General features: G+C 32.3%; 1 protein-coding gene across 1 annotated transcript in view; it reads left to right on the top strand.

The window, feature by feature from the left end:
- LOC129231280 (chitin synthase chs-2-like) overlaps nucleotides 1–25,957 on the top strand; it is a 36,438-nt gene that overhangs the window by 3,145 nt on the left and 7,336 nt on the right. The window contains 8 exon segments of the mRNA XM_054865566.1: nucleotides 1,691–1,784; nucleotides 2,621–2,823; nucleotides 2,907–2,986; nucleotides 4,012–4,120; nucleotides 16,604–16,757; nucleotides 16,911–17,121; nucleotides 21,638–21,838; nucleotides 22,333–22,727. Coding sequence (XP_054721541.1) covers nucleotides 1,691–1,784; nucleotides 2,621–2,823; nucleotides 2,907–2,986; nucleotides 4,012–4,120; nucleotides 16,604–16,757; nucleotides 16,911–17,121; nucleotides 21,638–21,838; nucleotides 22,333–22,727 — 1,447 coding nt within the window.

Here is a 25,957-nt window from a genome sequence, read left to right as displayed (position 1 = left end):
CGAAGGTCCTTAATTTATACTTATTGGATCGAAGGTCCTTAATTTTTTGAAATGTTCAATGAAAAGAATTAAGTAAGAAGGAATCAAGTAGAGTAAAAAAATATATTAAAAAATGTTGAATAGTTCGTTTCAGTTTTAAAGTTTATTTCTGAGAAAAATGCGTGTTTTTTTTTTTTTTTTTTTTTTTTTGCAAAAGGGATGATATCCACTGTTTTACACCAGAAGGGAATGTATCCAGAATAAAATTGGCAATTTAGGTCTGATAAAATGGAGGAAAAATTCCTAGACTTATGCCAATAATCACTTGTTATTCTACAAAAACATTGTGAAAAATTCGAAATTCTAACAGTGTTCGTGCGTAAAATGTTTCAATCATTTTGCCAAAAAAATATAAAACTGGATATAATTCGTTTTGAAAGTAAACTCCTCATTTGCTTTACATAATTCAAACTTGAAGTCGCTTCTACGCCTGTTATCGAGTTGGAAACTTACACATTAAAGAACAACTTTATTAATGTTCTATACCCTATTTTCAATGGATTTAGTAAAAGAAACAATGCTCAAAGTGAATCCCTTTTGAAAATTAATAAAACGCGAAAAAGTAAAACGGGCGAAAAAATATCTTGACCGATTGACGCGCTATTTGCTAAGTAGTTTTATAATCAATCGATAACTAAAGCAAAAGAATTAAAGTGTTTCTTTAAAATTGTCAAAAGTTAACAGGACTGAATAGAAACACGCCATTTAGTGCTTAAGTTTCAAGAAAATTTGTTTGGTGAAACAAAAACTTGTATAGATAGCAAACTTGTCATGTTATTTTTACCAATAGATTTCCACGAAAAAACGAACATTTTGTCTCACACGTCAAAGCTCATGTATTTCATTAAAAATAATTTAAAAGAGAAATTAACGAAGTTTTGTTGCTTAAGAAATCGAAACATGTGATATCTTAAGGAAATTTTTTGTTCACCTTTTTAAATTTTTTTTAAAACTATGTGAGCGGTTACGTGTAAAACAAAATGGCGGCTTTTTTACGGAGTACCCCAGTCGCATATTTCTAAATTCAAATGGAAGTGCAATTTAATACATTAGCTGAATGCTTAGTGGCTGAAAGTAAATATTTTACATAAAGTGTGTAACTTAAATGTACAACATAAAATGTTAATGCTTTTACGCTATTGCAAATGTACGGAAAACATTTCTAAAGAAGGTGTTTTTTAGTTTTTTGGATTTTAAAAACTTACAGAAATTTCTGTTTTTTGCCAACTGCTTATTTATAATAACTGAGTTAGACGATTCTTACAAATAATTTCGTGCACTAGTTTCGGAATAGCAAAGAAACGAAACTGAGCTAGGAAAAGGTTAAATTGCGAAATATTTACAGAAATCGATAACTAAAACTTGTAAAGAAATAGCATATTTTTAAAAAATTTAGTTTTTCTACCGGTTTTAAAAGACAAAGCTAAGCAGTGTTTTTCAGTTTTTAAAAGTAGTTCAATTTTCTTTAACTGATGAAAATTGTTCCTTGTAAATAAATAACACGCGTAACTCTTGTCAAGTTCGTATATTTACCTTGGTTTAGCTGAACTGTATAATTGGAGCAATTGCAATTATTTAGAAAAGAATTTTATAGTCTTCTGAAAATTCTTTAATAACAAATCCACCTTAGTTACAACTCTCTATTCTTTAGGTTGTTTGTAAATCCTATGTATTGTGGAGTTCTGATTGATCAGTCTGTTGCTTTGAATCGCAGAAGAGATGACGAAGGGGAAATCAAAAGCGAGGTATGAAACATATATATCGCTGGCGCTAAGTTCAATATTAAGACTATTTTAAAGTGCGATTTTGGAAATTTAAATATTATTACTTAGTGAAATTCGTTCTTTGCCAAGTTAAATTCCAGCTTTTACTCTGTAATTACATTTTTTTAGGCATATTTCCTGTATTAAAAAGCGAAAAAATAAATATTTATAAATGACAATGAGTGCAATTTTCAGCGTGTCTCCTTATTGAACTGGCGCAGTGATATATTGAATTCTCGATTTTTAAGTCGAAACTATTTTTAAGTCAATATGTTATTAACATTTGAATGCGTGGCACCAGAAGTGACAAAGCTCAAAAATTTGAAAAAAAAAAAAAAAAACGTACTAATGATTGATTTAATGTCTAAATTTGATGCTCTTTCTTTGCTACAAAACTCGCAAATTTTAGAATATTTTTTGAAACCTTTACTATATAGACAACTAATTTCGACTACTAAAACAAACCCATAAACATATCATAAATGTTTAGTGCGTATTAGAATAAGTCAGTTAAAAACATTGCATAGAAGTTTTTTATATTTTTTAATTTTATTCCAATGCTTGTTTTTTGAGCGTTCGTTTCTGATGTCGTGGTGAGATATATTTTTAAATTTTAGTTGTAAAATATTTGTGATATGATTTTACAGAATTAGTTATGACAAGAAGTATTAATTAAACAAAACTATATTATTTTAATAAGTTTATTAAAATAATGTTCCTGTTGTAAAACGGAGTTAATTCATCTTGATTTTTTACAATTTAATTTGTTTTAATAGTTAAAAACAAAATGTAAATGGAACTATCGCAAATAATTTTAGGATTTGGATCTGGAAGGAAACGATGAAAACGACATATCTCAATACTATGAAACAATATCCATTCAAACGGAAACATCAAGTGGTCATACAAGCAAAAGTGCTAACGTCAGGAGCTCGGATCACATTACAAGAATCTACGCATGTGCGACCATGTGGCACGAAACGACAGAAGAAATGCTTCAGATGTTAAAATCAGTAGTCAGGTAAACACCATTAAAAATAATCCTTTTGAATGTAATAAATATGATTTTATACTTTTTGTGAAATGAAAATTCTAAATTTACAGAATGGATGAGGACCAATGCGCACGAAGAAACGCGCAGAAGTACTTGAGAATTGTCGATCCTGACTATTACGAATTCGAAGGTGAGATTTTGGGGTTTTCCCAATTGTAAACATAACTTGAGTATAAATAAATACCATAAATCTTAATATTACACATTTTTAAATGCATTGTGGGAATTTCCTTGAAAATTGCGCCTTTTGTGTATTAATAAATTCAAACATCGGTGGGAAAATGCATTTGAAGCGTTTGTCGAAATTCGTTTAATATTCTTTGTTTGTATACATGAATTTCGGCCTCTATAACAATTGTCAAATAAGTGAACCGTGAAGGCTTCTGAACGTTGAATTATGTTGTGGCTTGGTTCAGTCAAAAGTAAACAAAATTCTGAGCAACTTTTGAAGGGAAATGGTGAGAAAGAAATGTTGTGAAGTAAAAATTTCAAAATATACTTTCATATGCGTAATTCAGGACGGCACTAAGCGCCTTTTTTCAACATAGCTGTATTTTCAGCTTTAGGCTACTAAATAGAAGTTGCGTTGTTAATTGCTTAATTGAATTGAAAAAGTTTCACATTGAAAATGTGTTAATTATGATCCCGAAACGCACGCATGTAAGACATTCAAAGGGCACAGTACTTTACATAGTACTTTACATTATTGTACAAACATAATATTACTAACATATGGGTACTTTTAATCCCATTACTAATATGGTACACATACTCAAACTTTTTAAAGGTTTTTCTTACTCGGGGTGCATGGTAATGAACTCAGATACTAATCATAATTTTAATGTTAATATCAGAAAAATTAAAATTTCCGCATAACTTCTTGTAACAAATTTAAATAAGAGCTACTTTTGAAGAAATTTTGCTAAGCGAATTTGGCTCAGAAATAAATCCTTTCATAATGAAACATGTCTAAATAGAATAGTATTTACTTGTAGTTTGTGCAAGAACGGTCCATATTCAAAGGAACACGATCACATGATCCTATAAATGTATTACTTTTTTAGATCTTGGACACAATTTGGTGTAAATATAAATTTCAAATTGAATTTAATTACTGGATTGTAACACAGTTCTTCAATTATTTATTTCTTAAAGTTCATATCTTTTTTGATGATGCGTATGAACTGTGTGACGATGACGACGAAGAGATGGTTGTCAACAGGTTCGTGAAACAATTAATTCAAGTCATGGACACAGCTGCCAGGTAAACTTATTTTCAAATCCTTTCTAAATATTATTTTGTACTTTTATGTAACAACGAAAACTCTTTGGCCTATTTCTTTCGGTTTAAAATTGGATTGATATTTTGACATTAACCGCATGTTATTCGTGTATTCCGGGAAATTTTGGTTTCTGGAGGAAAAGTTTTGACTGTTTTTATAACGATATGAAACAGGTTGCCATTAATATAAAAATATTCCACAAATCATTTTATAATATTGGCTGACAAGCAGCCAATAGCAAAGTACTACTGGATAATAACTACGAACCATTAATCTGTCAATTCATTTAAGTTTTATGGACGATCGCAATATTTACAAGATTTACCTCTTGTCCCCCCACTTTTAGATTTTTTTTTAAATGTGGAGTATCTTCAAGGAATAAGTGACTTGTGCGTTGTCTTTAAATGAATTCAAGTTGCGAATTACAGCTCAGAGTACTATAAACTTTCAAGAGATCTCATACTGAAATCGACTAAAATTTGGTGCTTGAAATTTGATGCAACTTCCAAGTTTTTTTTTTTTAATTTAATTTTGTAAAGCTCCAAACAATTATTGAACACCCTGTAGATACCGAAAAAAGTTTAGCGTTCATAGGTTATGAAAGAAAACTTATTCCTCTGTCATCACTAGCTGGAAAATTCGCCAACATTTTCTCATTTGGTATGGATGAATGGAAGATTCACCGAAGACGAGATAACTGTTTAAGTTCACTTTCAAAGAAAAAGCTGCTGATCTTGACCTACTTAAAGGTAGGGTGTAGTATACAAACCCATCCCAATCACAGGTGTTATCAAGCAAAAAAAAAAGTTAAAAGCCGGTGTAACGGGTTGAGTTGCCTTGAAATAACTGTTCATAACATCTGTTTCAAAATATGAATTCAAGCCTTCAGAGACAGATCTGATAACGACACTTTCAAACAGCAAAAGAATGCTGTCGTGAGACGGGTATAAATGGGTATAGGTTATTATTGCGGGCGTCTGTTGCTTGAAATTAGGGAAGTTTAAAAAGCGGTTAAAATATATTGATTAGATTTCCGTGTACTTAAAAAATAATGAACCAAAATGAAAGATAGCTAAAAGCATAGTTGAAAATTAGATGTAGATAATTCAGGGTTGCCCTCGATGTGTTCATGGAGCAGGCTGCGCAGTTGACATTTTAAGAGTATTTTAAGAGGTATTTTTTGTGTTTTGAAGGCTCTCATCCTAGAGGGTACTCCGTACCATTTGCAGGGAGTGCGCCATTGCTCTTGAGGGGATGGGTTCTCATGGATAACGTAAAGAGGGCATAAAACCTTTTAACTTTTATTCAGTGTTAATTTTGGGATCGAATTAGGGATGCCCCAATTTATCGGTCGCAATCGGCCACTTTGCTGATCATTTATTATTGCCAAATTAAACCGATGAATCGGCTGTTTTTCTTTAAGGGTGTCCGGGATACATTTTGAAAAAGAAAATGTTCAACAGTTTAGAGTTTTGAAATTTTTTGCACTTATTCACCATCTTTTTAAAAGCAAAATCATAACATAAATATTAAAAGAAAAAAATAGTAAAATTTAGTTTGTTTAAAAAAAAAACTGGGGTTAAGTCAAAATATTCTTAGTCAATTATTTTTCAAACAATTATGCACAAATAAAAATTAAATCAAAGCTTTAATTTTTATTCGGCGATTTAAAAAATATTAATTCAATAGAAAATATCTGAAGAAAAATTCGAAAATATGTTTTTAAATTATATTTTTTGCAGATAAAGTAAACTGTTTGAAAAAGATATGCTCCAAAGTTCATTACTTTATCAGTTCTTGACTTATAAGAGTTTGAATGCAAAAAATCATCGGGAAAAATTGCATCATGGAGAAAAATGCGTTTAAAGTTTTAAAGTTTAATATAGTATTAGTTAAATGCATGTAACAAAAATAATTACATCTTTCGTACTAATTAAGATAGAAACAAGATTCAAACATCCTTTTGAGCAGAAAAAAAAAAGCCGGAGAAGTTTTTTAAATAATAAAACACATTTGCAAAATTTGGCGATTTTTGTGTCCCGGACCCCCTTAAGTTTAAACTACTTTAGTTCTAGTAAGCCCAGAGCTAGACTATACGGGATGAAGTCATAAACAATAAATGAGTAGTTTTCTTAAACAACATGTCATTATAAATAAAAATATGAATCATTTATTTTTAAATATATTCTCACCGAAATACATATTTTACGTAGGAGGTTATGATATGGTTACTTATTGTTAGTTCCGCCGATCCCCCAAAAGTGTGAGGGCGAACTCAAATGTTTTAAACAAATTATTCACTGTTTTTACATACAATTACTACATACGTTTTGTAATTTTCTTTTGAAATCTTGCTCTGGTACAATGACACTTGATCTTTGACGAACTCACTCTTGTTTGGGTTGAAAGAAAAGTTCTTATATTGGCACAATGCTAATAACTTATTGGCTACGGATTCGGTTTCCCTCGCCCTATCTTAACAAATGAGGAATCGTTTAAACCGTTGTCCATCGAAAGTCGATTTATCAGAGCCAGACTAGACTTTTTAAATGCTTAATTTTGTTTGAGCGCTACGTAGATTTTTTTTTAAATTTCTGTTCTCATTTTAACTGTAATCTTATCACCGTAAATGGTTTAATCTGTATTGTGCAATATGATCTAAATAAGTAATTGAAACTATTATTTGCATAGTATTATAGTTCATAGTAGTTAAAAGTGGAACAAAGTGAAATAAGGAAGATAACTTAATTTTTTTCAAAATGAAAAATTAGATATTTGTTTTGGAAAATATATTGAATATGTTTTGTACATAAAGAACGTTATACTTCATAATAAAACTTGCATTGAAATATTTTTCTTTTTTGGCAGTAATTTTGTACCTCCAAAAAAAAAATGAAAGAAAAAAAAAATTAAATGAGGTATTTTGTATTTGATCGCTAAAAATATTTTTCATCGAATGAATGAATAAATAAACAAACAAATGAATAAATAAAAAAAAAATGAATAAATAAATCGACTAATATGAGAAAAAAAGTGATTGGACAATAAAATAAGTGAATGAATGAAAACGAGTGAATTAATAAGTGAATGAATATAAAGGAATTACTGAATGAATGACTACGTAAGTGATTAAATGAATGAGTAAGTAAACGAAATTAACTTTTTCACTTTGCGCATTCACTCTGCCTGCGTGAAGTTGAAAATTGTATAAAACATTTACAATAGAATAAAGTCTGATATTAACAAAATAAATACTGCACTTGGCATCAGTAAACCTCAATTAATATTTAAAATTATTACAAAAAACTTTATCATTTTATTATTTATTTTTGATATACCAAAATATCACAATATAAGTATCAAATTTTGAAAATGACATGTGTAATTATACATAATTTTATCTTTAGAGAAATTTATTTCAGGCCTGGAATTAACTATATATTTAAGAACATAGTAAAAATACTGCGTGATAGGTCGCGCTGCAAACTATGAAAATATTTCACAGGTTCATATTGCCCCGCTATTTCACTTTACCCCACATTCACTTTACCCCACCGCTATTTTTCATCTTGAACTCATTTTAAAGTCTCCCTTCACACAAGAATTTGGGAGTTTATTGCTATGAAGCAATCTATAGCCATTTGTCCTTAGAGGTCGAAACTAAATGTTTTCAGTGCTTTCAACCAATGCACTCGGCCTTAACAAGACTGATGAAATTAAATGTACAGTTTGGATTGCTCTTCTGTATGTCTTGTTTATTCTCAAAGATTCTTATGCCAGAAATTTCATCCATTGTTTTCTCCTACGAGAAGAAGAAAAAAAAAATCATTTCTGCAAATCGGAGCTTTTCTTTGTATTCCTTTTCCGGAAATGTATTGGACTCTGAACAATCCAAATGAATTGGAGGTTATGGGATGACCCATTGTTCTAGCATACTTGAAAATCGATGTTTTCTGGGTCACCGTATTTTGAGTACAATACAGATTCTTTTCGCTTAGTTACAGATTCACTGTTTTAGCTGGCCTTGAACGAAAGTTGGATCGCTTTTTGAAGAGAATAGCGATAATTTTAGTTTTTGACAGTTAGTATCTGCTTATTTCTTATCGCTTTCATAAGCCCAGTTTTTATGAGCTAAATATAGAAAATGCTGTGACATTGTTACAATCGATACGTCGCTATTTATTAATTATAATAAACTGGGAAGTGAAGAAATGTTTTTCATTCATATTTAACAAGGTCATAAAAATTGTTCTTTAGATAAACAGTAGTTGACAGTTTTCTAAAAACAACATTTGCTTAATTTAAATTTCCTAACATCGTAAAGCTTGTAATGAATCCTGAATATTAAGTATTAACACATTGTAAAAAAGCAGTCGAAAACTTTGTACTATGGAACAGAGGCGTAGCTAGACCCAAGTTTCGGGGGGGGGGGGTTACTTCTTTTATGTATATATATATATATATATATATATATATATGTGTGTGTGTGTGTTTGTGTGTGTAAACTTTTTTTAGTATTAAAAAAATAAGAGGGAGGTGAATCTTACATACTTTGGAATGGAGTGCCCCAAGTCCGATACTTTTGTCAAACAAAACAAAAGCAAAGACTTTTTTTTTTAATTTTTTTTATTGTTATGGAAAATTCAACTTTTTTTTCTTTTCCCTCCATTTAATTTAAAGTGAAATTTTCTAGCAACGTCTTGTCAAAACCAGTCTATACAAATCAGGGAGAAATCAAATATCTGATGAGCGTGTTCCGTTCATTTCAGTGTGACTGCTTAATTTAGAGGCTAACACACATCTACAAAAGCTGGCATCCCTAAAAACTAATAGATACTTCCATATCCGCCTGTAAACTGGATGTTTGGCTTTCAATCTCATCGGTGGTCAGACTATAAAGACTTTTTACTAACTTGGTTTACACTAAAAGTATGATTCATACTTTCATAATGAAAAAGAATAAAAAAGACTTCTTGAATTATAACCCTAAAAAAATGAAATTGCTTTTCATATCGTTATACTTATAAGTTGCTTTTTATGCATTTACATTTGTGCTAATTCTAAAGCAGTTAATAAAATTTGAATTAAAAAAAATTAGGGAAGAAATATAGACGGTAGAACGTGATTCGCTCAAAGCTGCGTACCATCTGTTCTCCTTTCAAGTTTTTATTTTTAATTTTATTAGCTGCTTTAGAATTTACATAAATATCTATTTGAGAGAGCAACAGCAATTTTTGAGTGTTATAAACAGAAGTCTTTTTTATTTTCTATTTTTTAATGCGAACCAAGCTAACAGAAATAATCTAGATTCATTTCATCATTTCGTTTTTAAACATTTTATTCAGGTAATGCTATGCAGTTTTTCTTTTGTATTAAAATAAAATTACCTTTAGAAGGGTCCGATGGGACTAATGCTGCTTTGCAGACTGTAAATCGTTTTTTTTCAGACGACGTTAACTTTCTCTTTTTAGAGCAATCCTTTTCGTCATTTTCAGTTTTTTCTTTGGGTTTAAAAAAGCTTGTTATCGGTTTTGCTCACTTCATTATGCAGCAACTTTCACTTAGAATGTACTATTCTAAACAGACTGTACGTTTCCAAAAGAATATGCAGTTAATACTGGCTGAAAAATCAATGTGATTGCAATGGATACTCTGGTTAGCAAAGGTAGTTTTGACTATGACCTATGACACACACGAAACCAGACCAACGAAAACCTCTATCGTCTCGAATTCCGGTTTTGCTATCATTTTCAGATTCGAAGCCCAGTGATCTTTAAAGCAGCATACAAAAACATTTTCTTCAATTCAGAAACAGAGGAATTGTCTTCAAGAGCTGAGAAGGCAGTGGAAAAAACTGAGAAATGCGTTCTACGAATAGGCTTTCTATTAAGATTAAGAAAAGGACAGTCGTTTCGCGCACTTTCTTGGAAGAAGAGTAAAAGGGTGAAATTCAGAGGTTTGACATGTAAGATGAACTTTTCAAGTTCATGGTTAAACGTCATTCAAGTTAAAAGCCATTTCGCTGTTACCTGGATTAGTACTGTTCTTTTGTTGCTCTCTTTCTTAAAATTGTGATTCCTAAGAAAAACGAAATGATAGGGGTGAAAAGAAAGTATAAGATTTTTTCAAGTGATGAAAAAAGGAAAATCGTAGAATATTGGCCAAGTTAGATTTGCAGCAATTGCTAAGCTCAAGAGGATAAATAATGAATCAAAAAAAAAAAAAAAAAATCAGGGACCAAAAACCAATAAAAGACTTTTTCTTGAAAAATATATGCATGAAGTTTCTTTTACTGTCGAAATGATTCCTTAAACTCGCAATAAAGCACTTAATAATGTAATAAAGGAATAAATACCTAACAAAACTAATACAGAGGAATTTTAATCAAGAGCCCATATTGTCTTTAGTATCAATTTCAAATTTTCACCATCATATTCCAAATTTCTATAAAGTTTCTTAAAGCCTCCGTATCTCCAAACCTCTTTATCTCGATTTTTTTCTTTCGTGTGAAATTCGAACTATACAGATTCGACTGTATGCAATTTTCCCACAGCGCCGCTCATAAAATTAAACAAATTTAACAATTTGCAGAATCTATGACACGTGGATGTAGCAAATCAATCTTATTTCTAAAGCGAAGGGTCAAATTTCACTCAATTATCAAAAAATTGTCGCAGCAGAGGGAGGCGTCTTTATACTTGAGGGTCACTCGTGGAGCAGATTTTCAATGGCATTGGGGGGGGGGGGGGCGAAGTGAATTTTTGACATTTGTTACTCAGAAAAAAGTCATTTTCATTTTTTTCTTTTTCTTCTTTTTTTCTTTTTCTTTTTTCTTTTTCTCTTTTTTTTTGTGACAAACGTTTCGGGGGGGGGGGTTTGTCCCCAAAAACCCCCCCCCTTAGCTATGCCCCTGCTATGGAATGAATAAAAATAACAACGTGTATAAAGTACAAATAAAGTAGTATAAAAGAGTTAAAAACTCAGCAAACAGCTGTTTCCGGGCTGTCACATGCAAGCCCTTTCATCAGTGCAATTTTGCACTATGACATACTTTCACGAAATTATAAAAATAAATTCTAAATAGTTCGTTATTTTATTTCTGAAATTTATAGCTTATTCCCAGCTATTTACAATGAAGGATTATCAAAAACCTATTGTTTTCTCAATTTATTGCTAGTCCTTTAAATGAATTGTACATTCAATTTTACGGGAAACTGACAGAATATACTTTTATGTCAAAAAAATTACCGAGTAATTGTTCTCTTATTTCTCGAGAAATACGTAAAAATATGAAATTATCAAAGTGTCCCAATACTTTTGGTCATATAGTGTATTTCCAGGTTACTATAAAATCATGGCACAATTATTTGATGTCAAAATATTTGTTTCGAGTCTAGTTTTTAAGTCAACCCTACTTACGAAACACATTCTGTTTGAAGAACAGCTATCTGAGACGGGCAACTTTTTGTCTTTGCATTTTTCGTATTCAGGTTATTTGATTCTAAGGTAATTTTGTTTGGACTAATTCAAAGTAAATAAAATACAACAAACTTGAATGTTTTGACCTGCTTCGGAGTGTTCAAGTAGACTAAAGCTTAACCGGCATTGTATAGAATGTCGGCAAGAAGTCTGATTGCATTTTTTTTTTTTTTTTTTGGTGAAAGAGATACTACTGGCTAGCATGAAACTTGAAAAGTTATTTTGCTCCCACATATTTTACCTTAATTTAGGAACAATTTTGAGACGAAAGAAATTCCATTTGGAAAAAAAAAATGAGACATCGCGTTAAGAGCAATGAGAGGTCACGAGAGTTCACTGTGACTTCCCAAAAATTTCTTTTTTCGGCAAATTTCGTCTGAAGAATCGGCAAAATGATCATAATTTGGAAAAAAATGGAGTTCCATTCGGCAAATTGAGAAATTCCGCCCACCCAAAAATTTAAGTTTCGGACACCCCAGGTATGAAAGTATTGATCACCAATATTTTGAAAATTGCATTAATTTTTCTAATGGTTTTAAATTCTGGAAGAAAATATTTTTAAATTATCGATATATTTTAAACCAACGAATTCGTTTTTTTTATGAAATTGATTCAACTGAATAAAAACGACTGAAAAACTTAAAGGGGGGGGGGGGGCTTCTGAGGCATTTCACAATACTTGCACGCACATGCTTCCAAAGCATCGAGGCACTGAACTGTACTAATTAGGAATCTATATTCTTTAAACGCAACTTAAACTTAACTTTCTACGCAAGTAAGAAAAGTAGAATAAATTAAACAGCTAGACTTAAGTATAGTTCTTTTACGCGAGTTGACGAAGCGTTTCGGTTTGAAATTTTCAAGCACGTTGGTTTTTCGTGAAAAAGATTTGTCGATTAGATTGTCCTAATTTCGTGAACAGCAGTTCATTACAGAACTGAATTTGCAAACAAACCGTAGACTTGGTTTTTACGTTTCTGTTGAACTTATTCAATGTTTATTTATGAAGCATAGTTAAAATTACTTTTTCGCGGAAAAACCTTCTTTCGTAAAATTTTTCAACGTGATCCTTGACGTGTCACATTTTTCAGGGGTACCCACCCCCTAAATACCACGATGACCCACCCACAGCAAAAGCGGCCCCCCCCCCCAAAAAGTGAAAAATACCCCTCAAAACACCCATGAAAATTTCAATGCCGCTATCTGCGCCATGACCCCTCCCCCTAGGTGGGCCCCCTGCATTTTTCCATATTCCATAACTTGGTAAAAAACCTTTAATATAGGAGTGATGTGACCCAAGTAGTGAAATTCAAAATTTTTGGATATTAAGAGTCAGACTTATTTCACAAAAAGACTTCGACGAGAATAAGCTGTTGGTCTAAAATTCTTTAAATTTCGGAAGTGATCGAACTTTTACGTGAAGATTGTAAGTATCCGATATACCACAAACATTGGCCACAGTCGCATCTAACATCATACAATAGTTCACTTCACGATTGTTGGCATTTGTCTTCGGATGAATTTACTTCAAATCCGATTGAAAAAAAAGAGAAAGCAACGATGCTGAAATTATTGTCGAAAAAGGCATCCTTTAAAAGCATCGTATTTTGTTTGAAAAAAATTAAAAGCGGTGTGTATTTAAAATTTTGTAGTTTGCCGAGTGACAGCAAAAAAGAGATTAGCTATAACGACTGTTTTCGATAGAAAATTAAATATTTCCGAGAATATTGAGTGAGTTCACCCTCAGCTTCTATGATTAATAAATGTCACATTCTTTCTGCAGAGTTATTTCATCTGAAAACGGATTTTTCTTTTACGCGGCATCTCATTTTAAAAAAAACACCTCTACTCGTTTAGCTCAACGGATTACAATTCCTTGGACTGGAGGCGTTTAAGTGGGATGCTAATACATATAAATCAAACCGCAGCTGCTTTCAAATTTAGGCGGTCGAAATAGTCGCTTAAAAGATCTAATTTATATGATTTAAATACTAATTTCATTTTAATTGATAGCATTAAAAGATTAATAGTTATGACTTCGTGGAAACATAACGCATCAATCCTTAACTGTTGAGGTCGTGATTTTTTTAAAAAAGCGAGGTTGTATGTAACCGCAGCATTATTCTCCTTGTACACTGAGAAAATTTAACAAATTAATGTAGAAAAACCTCCGATGATTATATATATATTAGAGATGGGCAATGTCGTTCTCTGTAATGATCCGTTCATCAGAGGATCGTTCATTTAAAAAAGTTGCATGTGATCTCTCTGCGCGACATACTCGCCTACATTCGAAATGATTCAAGATATCAGTGCTATTCTTCGATTTCAGTTTCGAAAATTTCTTGGGTAGTTTGATTTTTTGTTTTATTGGCGATATTTAATTAGTCATCCATTAAATCGCTTTCAATATTGGGAAAATCTCTGCAAAACACTTTTTTGCATCGGTTCATAACAAACTAGGGTAGAAAATATTAATCAAAAATCATGTATTATCAATTAGATGTAAAAGGAAGTAGTGTGGTGTCCATGTCAGATTTTAAAGGTATGAATGTACTGCCAAAAGTAAAAAGTATTTTTTTTTTTTTGCAATCAAGTTTCTTAATAAATAAAATAATTTAAAGTAAAAAAAAAAAACACGCTTTTGTAGCAATATGAACTGAAAAGTAAAAAATAACCTTTTGGATGCTAAGTACTAGCAGAGATTGGCGTTTGAGGGGAGTAATTTATTAGTAACTAACTTGTTAAGGGGCTTCAATTTCTAGACTTCCCGCAAGAGCTTCGAATATCGTCTAAATTTGAGTTTTGGGAACTTCAATTGAGAAATATTGCGAATTCCTCAACCCCATCATTTCTCCTAAAGTTAGCAAAATAGGCTTACACTTGCGTTTTTAAAACTCCAATTTTGAAAATTTTCTGAGGGGATTCTTGGAATCCCTTCTCCCCCAAACATCGCCTATCCTCTAAATATCGTCTGAAAGTGCATTTTTGGAGCTAGTTTCGAATTGTTTACGGGGGAGTGCCTCCGGGCCCTCCCCAGTTAATACATCATTTACTGGCAACTAGGTTACTGGTTCTTATTGCTAATTTTCTCCGCATATCGTCGCCTTAGAGCAACAATAAGACATCTAATCCCAGAAATAACACTAAGATATATTACTGTTGCTCTGAGGCGGCGATATGTAAACGTAATTCTTATTTAATCTCTGAAATTCTAGTGGTGACGCCATAGAAGCTCTCTTTTACCTTTGGGAAAAAAAAAAGACGAAGTTGTCCATTTGATACACCCTCCCTTAGTTCTTTGCCCTCTTTTTCTGCCATGATACTGCAGACTATTTGATTAGATTAGTCTTAAATATTACATTTAAACACGCATACCTATAAATATATGTGCACTACTATCGGGGCTGGCTGGCCTGTAAATGCCAGAGCTGGTTCATGCTGTTCCATCCGCCACTGCACAAAACATTACTAATGGATACATTGGAAAATTGCAAATGAACTGCAACGGTTAAAGAAAAATTATGAATAATGCAGAAAGTAAAAAGGTTCGAAATGAATATTTTGTGCTGCACTGAGAAAAAGGAAATTTGAGAGTAAGAGTTAAAAATTTAAAGATGAATGTAATTCAAAAAAAAAAAGGGAATAATAAAAAAAAAACTTCAGAGGTTGTTTTCTCGGAATATTCTGGCTAGTGCGCTTTATTACTTTACTGTGTGGAAACTCTCAAGGGGTGCTACTAATCTGCTGAATTTCATCCCGATTTGAATTTCCAATACCGTAAGGTCTCCTTGTAAGTTTCTGCGTTTTATGACGTTAGGTTTGCTAAGAAGCAGCGGTGAAAACCAGTTTTCTGTGTACAGCCATGAATTTTTAGCTCGGTTATAAGAAGCCACGTGTGCAAATATTACATCCTTATTTTGCTTTACACAAGAACTGAAATTATTGCAAACAAAATTCAAAAATATATCTGAGGTTGCCAGAGTATTTAGATTATCGATGAAGTGAGAATATCCTAACAGTGCATACTAGCATATAATTCAGCTGCAGGAAAGATCTTTTCTAAAAAAAAAAAATGCTGCCAAACGAGCGTTTGTTTTATAATGCAATGAAATACCATACGTTAATGTTCAGATTATCATATATATGGTGAATCTGGAAAAGTGGACCAAACAGTAAAAGGTGATAGATTTTACCTAGACTATTCGGAGTTACCCAGCACTGCAGGGTCAGAAATGCATTCTTCATAGGATAGAGTGCGTTCTACGAGAGCTGATAGTGCAAAAGTTTTGTCTTTGGGAAGTTGTGTAGTCGACGAAAGATATTTTTAGATGATAAAATGAAAGTTGTTGAATCAAAAACTGAAACATTGTTGCATGCGTAAGTTATAGGGCTGCGAGAAACCATTTTTTCAATGCAGAAAGTCTTGAACTAGCGACTCTAAAGAGAAGCAACTAATAAAACCAGTTTGTTTTATCACATCGAAGAGGTTTGTTTCTTAATATTTCTGTGTTCAACAGAAAGACTATGAAATGTATTAAAACAAGATGATTTTGTGAGTTTAATACCTAAAGGAACTTTAGTTCTTACGAACTTGTCCTCTACTGCCCGATGAAAGCATTTCCAGTCAGGCCGCTTATGCCCAGCTCCTGAGGTGAAATTTGGCGCTACTCTCGTGAAAAATTTGCACATTTTAGAAGTAATATTTTTCATAAAAGGAAAAAAAAAAGAAATTTACTCTATTTTGGTGCCACTAAAATTGTGGGGCACGAGTTAATCAGGCCCTGTTTCCGGCAGGTGCTAAGTGGTTCCGAGTAGTCTATAGGTGTACTTTATCATCTCTTTAAGTTTGGATTACTTTTTCAGATAAAACCTGTATATTTTTATGCTATGTTAAAACATTTTGTTATTTAAAAAACTGTTCAGTATAAATTAATTTTCTGCCTGTTTTTCATGCATATGTATTTTAATACTTCTCTTTTTAGTAATGTTCATCAGTGCAATATTCGTCTGAAACCTCCAAAGAAAATTCCTACTCCTTATGGAGGCCGCTTGGTTTGGATAATGCCCGGCAAAAATAAACTGATTGCTCATTTAAAAGACAAAGCTAAAATTCGTCATCGAAAGCGATGGAGTCAGGTACTGAGCTTAGTCAAGTACTTTAAATATTATGAAAATATTAGCATGCTTTAGCGTATGTGAATGTTACTTATCTAATCACGAAGCATTTACGAAACTTGCTGTTTTTATAAACGAAAGACAACTTATTTTAGATTCATTTTATTGTTTTAGGTAATGTACATGTACTATTTACTTGGCCACCGGCTCATGGAATTGCCCATTGATGTCAACAGAAAAGCAACAATGGCGGAAAACACATTTGTTCTGGCATTAGATGGTGACATTAATTTTAGACCTCACGCTGTGCAACTTCTTGTGGATCTCATGAAAAAGAACAGAAATCTTGGAGCTGCTTGTGGGCGCATTCATCCAGTTGGGGCAGGTAATGGAGCATTTCTTTTTTAGAAAACTAAAATGAGTGTAAGTTGTAGAAAAGTACGTTTGATCCAAATATAGGTTGAAGAACAAAGTAGTAAAATCATACACGCAATAAAAATCGCATGCTTGCTCCAAGATTATAGTAACCCTTTTACTGTAGAGACGAAGCTGTTCAATTTATCAAAAAGAATGCCCAGAAATGTAGATGTGTACGCGGGAGAAGTTCAGTTCCTTTTAACTACACATTAATTTAGAACATCATTACTTTAAAAGTACTGGCAATAAATTTTACTTCAATGCATATGTTTTATTTGTGGTGTCATTCTTGGAAGTAGTTTTCAATTCTGTCCTGTGTTTGTGGCTCATAGCTCCTCTCTTGTGTGTGTGTGTGTGTTTTTTTCCTGTTCTGAGGCATGAAATCGGACGTTGTCTCCCCTTCACGACTTTGTTTCCATGAATGAAGAACAAAGTCATATGAAGCTATATCATGTAAGAATAAAAAAGAGGTGTGGGGCAAGGAATTGTGTTTTTTGCACTGAGAAGGCTGTAAGAAATTGTGAATTTTTCCTGCTTATCCTGAAATCTTGTATTTATTTACTGAATGGAATTGTAAGATTGTCCAGATAAACTTGAAAAAGTCCCTTGCCGGTCTTTAAGAGCAATTTTATTCGTGAAGTTGACAAATATCCAGCACAAGGTTTGCCTTGAATAGACATTTTTCAAGCTATGAACAGGGAAAACTACTCTTGCATTTGAGTGCTTATTACCAAAGTCGACCACAAATTTTTTTTACTGGGGTAAATAATTGGTATCTACTGATCAATTTTACCTTTTCTGTACTATACTTCTAAACGAGCATAGGTGTGCATCACATGACTTCCTTTTACTCCAATTTAATATCATTTTCTCATTATTGGCAGTTTTAATATGATTCAACTAGTCGACCCGTGCGGAACTCCGCACTGTGCTTCGAATCGTTTCATAAGGTATTTCGCTCTTTAAGAATTTCAAAGGAAGAACATTATGAAGAAGAACCGAAAAAAAAGTAAGCGCAGAAGAGAAGGCATGTAAATTAAAGACATCAGTAACAAAACCTCGTTAAATACAACGTTGTGATAATTTGATCATCGCTCACCTTTTCGTCGTACATATTTTCAATTCAAACATAAATATCATTAAAAGTGTGTCTGAGTGACTCGTGAAAAATCAATAATTGTGCATGTAAAAAAACAGGTTGTGGCAAATACAGTCCTGCCCATGTGAGCATCTGACGGAAAAAAAAAAGAAACATTAAAGAGATATTTATTGGCACGGATATGAATTGGCGCCATTCTAATTAACAGCCCGACACCCCAACAAACCTAGCAATTGCGCCTTCCTTTTCGAAAGCTATTCATTGAAGGAATGCGTAGTAAAAAACAGCAAAAAAGCTTTTTGCCAAAATAATAATGATAATAATAACATCATGCTTCTATGTTTTGTCATTAACCAGCATGATACGATTTAAAATTATTCGCAAAGCATGGAATTTGATTAAAGAATGACGAAGATCTCACGTAGCGATTGAAACGAACATTCTAGAGAAGTAATAAATTAGATTGAAAATAAGTGTTTTTATCTTTGAATATTGAAATATTTCACATAGAAGGTTGCTTTAACCGTTACGGCTAAAATGCCCGCACATGTTTCTCTTTTAATCGAACACTTAAAATTCAAAACAAAAACCAGTTGAACTGAGTCCGTTTTTTAAATGTAATTTTTCGAACAAAGACAATTTTTTTTTTCAGCAGAAAGCAGAGGAGTAGAAAATGATTTCTTGCTAATGAAATTGATAATAATTTTAATGCTTTATATCGTATTCGCGCGAATAAAAAATTAAAGTTTTTTACTGGGTGAAACTCGTAGTTTTAATTGGGCGTAGTATTTTTTCATTTGTACAAAAGGTCGAACACTGCTATTAGAAACATCTACATTGCAGCATACAATGAAAATGTTTTTCTGCACAAAAAGGATTTCCTTTACGTAAATCTAATACTTTTTTATGCTTACATTATGCTGAGGGATCTGGATGTAGTCAAAGCTTAAAAAAAAAAAGGAAGAACACTCTTCGATTAACAGTCAACTTATCCGAATGATAACTGTAGCCTGCATAAAGGAGTCGAAACACCAATTAGCATTCTCACTGCATTTTTTTATTACGTTTGTATGTTATGAGTACATGTAATGCGTAATACTAATATAAATTTGATATTATATCGGACAGCCCAAACTTGCCCGAAGTTCATAGTTTATAGCCGAATGCTCTACCGAAAAAATCTTATCAATTTAACCCAACAACTAAGTCCAGTGCTTTTAAGCTTTATTAAAATAGGAACACACACACAGGCTATTTTTATTTATATTTATTTTATTTTATTTTGCCGAAAGCGACGTAAAAAATGGAAAACTGCATTAGAACTTTGCTTTTAAAAAATGCATAAGAACTACAGGCAGCATCAAGGTTTTGAAACAGCAAGGGGCGTTTTCGAAAACTTGATTTTTCGACCGTAAGTCTACTTTTCTTGATTAGCCAGCCTGATAAGATTTAAAATGAGAAGGGAATAATATATAGGATAAGATATTGAAAAAACATTTTTTTATTCTTGAAAATTTTTACAATTTGTTACCGCAGGCTGCTTGAACCGTTATGACTTAGATGGCAGCACGTGTTCATCAGTTAACAGCACGGTTAAAATACAAAATAAATTGAACTATGCTCTTTTTTAAGCGTAGCTTTTCGAATGTAATAAAAATATGATAAGCTATTTGTTTTTTTTTTTTTTTTTTTTTTTTTTGAAAAAAGAAGAAAAAATATATATTTTACCCTTCAAATTGAGGTAGTAATTTTTTTATTTGTACAAAGAGTCAAAAACTCATTAGAAGAATATATATTTCAATATACAATTTATTATTTTTTTCTGAACAAAAACAATTCTATTGTAGTCTGAAATCTTAAACCTGTTAATTATATTTTCGCTTACATTATGCTTTAATTTTCTTACCAGAGCCAAAGCTTAAAAAGAAAAAAAAAACGTACAATTCAGAAGTAATTTAGCACAAAGTCACTTCAAGTTTTTATATCAGCAAGGAGCGTTTCCTTCTCATTTTTCTATGCCTTCATAGTTGCTATTCACTTAATTAAGTGTTCATGTAATGCGCGATATTTCTCTAATTTTTTGTTGCAGATTGTCCGGACGTGGGCCCGAACACGCATTCTCCTGGTTACGAAGAGAACGCTCTGCCGATCAAGCTATTCAGCTCTGTCGGTCATAGCGCAAATTAAAGTTATAAGTTTAACCGAAAACCTCATTCTGGTTCTTTAAAACAGGTTTTTCGGCTGAAAAAAACTATTTTTAGACCGTGTGTCTATTTTTCGTCAGTAGCCAGCACCATAAGCTTTAAAAAAAGGCATAAATCAAAGAAATCGATCAAGAATTGAGGAAAATCTGGCGTAGAAACCAAAAACAGGCTACAGAAATAATATATAAGGATAGTTTACTCGCTAAATATCACCAACAATGGCCAAATTAAAACCAAATTTAAAAAAAAAATCGCCAAATTTGTCGCCAAGTTGGCGACAAAACTTGGCGACCAAAATGGCGATATATCGCCAAGTGTCCGCCAAATTATAACACCACTTGAGTTTACATCGAAATTAACAATGATTTCCCCCCAAAAATGAGCAAAAGACTCCCCTTTGGAGCATACGAATGCCACCAAAACGGAAGGTGCACAACTAGACCCCACTAGGAGTCTACGTACCAAATTTCAACTTTCTAGGACATTCCGTTCTTGAGTTATGCGACGCACATACATACGTACATACAGACGTCACAAGAAAACTCGTTGTAATTAACTCGGGAATCGTCAAAATGGATATTTCGGGTGTCTGTACGTTCCTAGGCACTTATACACGTGTGGTCGGGTTGAAAAAAAAACTCAACATTCATTTGGGGGTGAGCAAAATGGAAATTAAGGCCGATTTTTGGGTGAAAATTTTTTCGCGAATAAAATACTTCCTTTTTTGTAAGGGGAAGTAAAACCTTTTTCTGAAACTGATTTGAAGTTTAATTTGAATGCAAAGCTATCTGTATGGGTACAAAAGTAGCATTTGCAAATCCGTTCAAGTAACTGAAATTCGCATGCGCGCAATATGTTCTGAAAAACTGCCTTGGTTTTAAAAGTAAATTTTAAAGAAAAAATATAAACTTCGTTTAAAAAAAAGTTTTACTGATTTTTTAATTAGTTCTGTTTTGCCTAAACGAAATAGTTACAATAAACAAAACCATTTTCAAATCGTCTGAAGACACAACTCATTGTGACTCAGCAACAGCTTTGTCTTGCATTAGTTACTATCTCTTTTTTACTCTATAACCGTAAGGTAATTTGAACTTTTTGTACCAGTTGAATATAGTTGGTTTCGGAAAAATTCAATTTTCATATAATTTTGCTATGCTAATTTATTTATTTTTATCTTTCAGGTCCCATGGTATGGTATCAGAAATTTGAATACGCCATAGGACATTGGCTTCAAAAGGCTACTGAACATATGATTGGATGTGTGCTTTGCAGTCCCGGTTGTTTTTCTTTATTTAGAGCAAAAGCGCTCATGGATGATAATGTGATGAGGAAATACACAACTAGATCAGATGAAGCGAGACATTATGTCCAGTACGATCAAGGTATTCTCAGCATTTTTTAGACATTCAACAGTTTAACATTCGGTTTTGATATATTGCGCAAATATGGGGAAGAAGTTGCGACAAAGTTCTTATTCGGAAGTTTTCTTCTTGCAATCTGTTGTGTCCCGAACTTACATTTTTGGGAGGGCGAAAATTATCAATCGCCGAACGGAACTCCAAATTTCACCGAATGATAATTTTTCCGAATACAGCCTTCAATTTTTAACGAATGATGACATTTTTGAACAATCGTCAGACAAAATTTGCCAAACTAAATTTTGCTAGGCCACAGTGACCTCCCGTTACCTCCCATCGAGGCGCCCATGCTTGCAATTGAGAATTTTGACTGAACTATTCTTACATAAAATATTCTTAAATATACTAATTCAAACATATTTTTAATGTACTTAAGAATGATTCCCCCCCCCCCCGTTAGATAAGTTGTATTGTGTTAAAATTCCCCAAGTAATGCTCAAATAAGTTTTCTTTTACAGGTGAAGATCGTTGGTTATGTACTTTACTCCTTCAAAGAGGTTATCGTGTCGAATACAGTGCTGCGTCTGATGCGTATACTCACTGTCCCGAAGGATTTGGAGAATTTTACACACAACGTAGAAGATGGGCTCCATCAACCATGGCTAATATAATGGATCTGTTGTCAGATTATAAATCTACAGTAGCAATTAATGATAATATTTCTGTCCCGTACATAATTTATCAAGGGATGTTGATGGTTGGAACTGTACTTGGTCCAGGAACGATTTTTCTGATGTTGGTGGGTGCAATGGTGGCTGCTTTTAAGATATCGAACTGGAACTCTTTTACCTATAACATAATTCCCATATTACTTTTCATGATAGTTTGCTTCATCTTTAAAAATGATATTCAGGTAAGAATGCTGAGACTTTTGTACTTTAAATGACTAGTTGACGATCTTGAAAAGTTCGAGATTTTTTATTTGTTCGAATACAAACCGAAAAAAAAAATAGTATGTCATGTCAGGTTTCTGCTTCTGTTCCTTGATGTTAAGCCTAATTTACTTAGAACTATCGGCAAATTAGCCAAAGAAATGAATGAAGTTTGAGTAGGAAATCTGTTACTTGCTCTAATAGTTCAACAGAACTATATTAATTCTATTTTTGAGGAAAAAAAATATATTTTTTGATTAACCTTTCTGTAATTAGTACTTCTTACACATGATGTCATATGAGCTATGTAGGTAAAAAACAATATCGCACCCTGGCAAGAAAAGAGACACAACAATTTTTGAAAAACATACAAGCAATTGATTTAAAATGTAAATTGAATGCTCTTGATACAAAACTCGCACAAAATTGGCTTACATAACGGTGCGATCGTTAAAATTTTATAATTTAGAAGAAAATTTTTCAAACTTCGAGTATGCATGATTAATTCAGACAGCGAAAACCAAAAAGTAAACATTACAATGTATTTTTTCTTTTTTTGCATGATTGTAATATTTGAGAGTTAATCGTTTAAAGCTACTATTACGTCAAATCTTTATTTTCTCTAATTCTGCTTTTTTTTTTTTAGTTGTCAATTTCCTTGCCGGGGCACGATATGTTTTTTCATTCAACGAAATAAAATTTTAAGCTTTTTTCCTGCTGATTTAAGTACATTTAAGCGTAAGAAAATGGTTTTCTTCCGGGGGAAAATATTTTTTAATCGATTTGACAAAGAATAGTTTCTCAGTACGAATCACATTTTCGATTTAAATTTACGTTTTTTCTCATCTTATTAACGAAATAATTTGAGCTTCGTATGCAATATTTAAAACCACGTTGAATTATCTTAAACCTTAAAAAGTTTGCCACAGACTTTAGGGCAGCAAAATGATCTATAACTACCGTGTTTCGCCAATTTGGTACCATTTTGTCTTACAAAATATTGGCGAATAGATTTTCCAAAAAACTCCCAGTGAACTAATTCCACATTCATGAAGTTTTAACTTTATGAGCTTATGATAAATCTTTAAGCTGCAGTGCTGTTTATGCATAATTTATCTTCCTGTAATATTATCTACACTCTTAATTCAAAAGAGCGAAAAAATAACTCTTAAAAAGAGTGAAATCTATTGCGGGTGCATTCATTCTTTCTGAGTGCTAGCTTTATCGAAAAAAGACGCTTTACGAAAAAACCAAGACTAAAACTTTTCTTTATTCGCGTGAAATTCGGAAACACTCCTTTGATGAGCGAAATATAAAAACATTCTTTAAAAGAAGGACTCAAAAACATTTTCATTGGTTCGATTCTGTCACGTGATTTTGTTTAGGGAGAATCTTCTATACCTCCACGTTAGGCTTACCCAACGTTGGTCGCGAGTACCAAGTGGATGTCGCAATTTAAATGTCTTCATTTAATGAATTTAAACAATATTTGTTGCCGAATGAGGTTTCTGAAGGAAGTGCACAAAAACTGCATGGTAAGTGCGAAGAATTTTCTTTTTTATTAAAACTTGTAACTGTTAATATTTCTTGAACTGCTCGTATATCATTACAAATCATCCACGTGCAATGTTACGGCGAACTTTTTGTAACTTTTTCTTCCAAATGAATGAAACTTTCATCAACAATTTTATTTCGATCATCGAATCAAAAATATGACATTTGAAACAGTCGTTACCATCTTTGGTTGTGTGTACTGTATATATATTTTAGGCAGGTGTTACAGACTCGACCATGCGCAAATCTATAGGTCGGATACCGAATCCGCTCCCGATGGTCGGAGCTCCAACCACTGCGTATATTTTAAATTAATCAAACATTGTTTTTGTGTATAATAAACTTCAAAGAGTATCATAAACTTTGTATAATACACTCATTCATATGTGTAACGGGCCATTCATTAATTCAGGGTCCTGAGGGGGAGAGGATGGAAAATTCTCTACATACCCTTGCTTGGAGGGGGGGGGGGTAGATCCATTCTTACGTAATATTTTCCAAGCCGATATTTTATATTAGAAATCCGCGGTCAAGTGGTTTGGCAAATATTATATTTCATTTGCTTCAGGAAGGTAAAAGTATGTATTATAGGATGAGCTGTTTTTTACTTGTGTTTCAAAGAATGAAACGTGTAAAATATAATAAAAGAATCGCACTGTGTTTTGCATGTCTTATTTTTAATTATTATCGCATCATATACAAAAATTATTTGTCAAAAACATTCGGTCTAGATTCCTTACAGTAAACATTTTTTATATTAAAAAATGTTTTGAAAAAAATTAAAAAAAAATTGATAGTTAATTTAAGAAAGATCCCAGTGATGTAATATTTGTTATTTTATTATTGTGACGAAAAAAAAGAATCTTACCTAAGATGGGGGGGAGGGAATCTTACATACCCTTACATAGGGGGAAGGGAAGGTCAAAAATTGCCAAAATTGTCCTTACGTAATTAATGAATGGCCTCGAAGAAACAAAATTGAATTCAAACGTATCTTGTCACAATTTATGAGTGACTTTTTAAATTAATTTGAACTGATGTAACTTTTAAAACGTTATTAATGTTAAAAGGCACACCGAGAATATCAATATAGAGTTTCAAAATTTTAAATCTATTTATTTGGAACTGTGTGGGTTTTTTAGTTTTATTTCAATCTTTAGATTCGGAAATGTACGTAATATTGCACCTGGGTGATTTGTAACGATGTACCAGTAGTTCAAGAAATATTACCAGTTAAAGTTTTAATAAAAAAGAAAATTCTTCGTATTTGCCATACAGTTCTTGTACATCCTCTTCGGAAACACTAAAAACATTTTTTTTTCATTTTTTAAATTAAAAAACTATTTTTTTTTCAAATGAAATAAGTTTTAAAAACAGTTTTAAATTCAAATACACAGCATAAGCACATGAAAACACGTTTAAAAAACAATTTCACCAAAGGAGAGTGAAATGATTTTACCTATTTTATTCTAAAAAAAGAGTGAAATAGCGGCTTTCCAAAACAGAAAGCAACCAGTCATTTAGGATATTAATTTAGTCTTAACTAAGAGTGAAAAACACTTATCAAAAGGGAGTGAAATAAGCTTATCCAAAAGGAGTGAAAATAACCGCTCCGCAAAAGGAATGAAATTCACTCCTATAAGGAAAGTGCGTTTTC

This window comes from Uloborus diversus, chromosome 10, assembly GCF_026930045.1.
Source record: "Uloborus diversus isolate 005 chromosome 10, Udiv.v.3.1, whole genome shotgun sequence".
Lineage (NCBI taxonomy): Eukaryota > Metazoa > Arthropoda > Arachnida > Araneae > Uloboridae > Uloborus > Uloborus diversus.
This window is presented reverse-complemented; position numbering and strand designations above follow the sequence as displayed.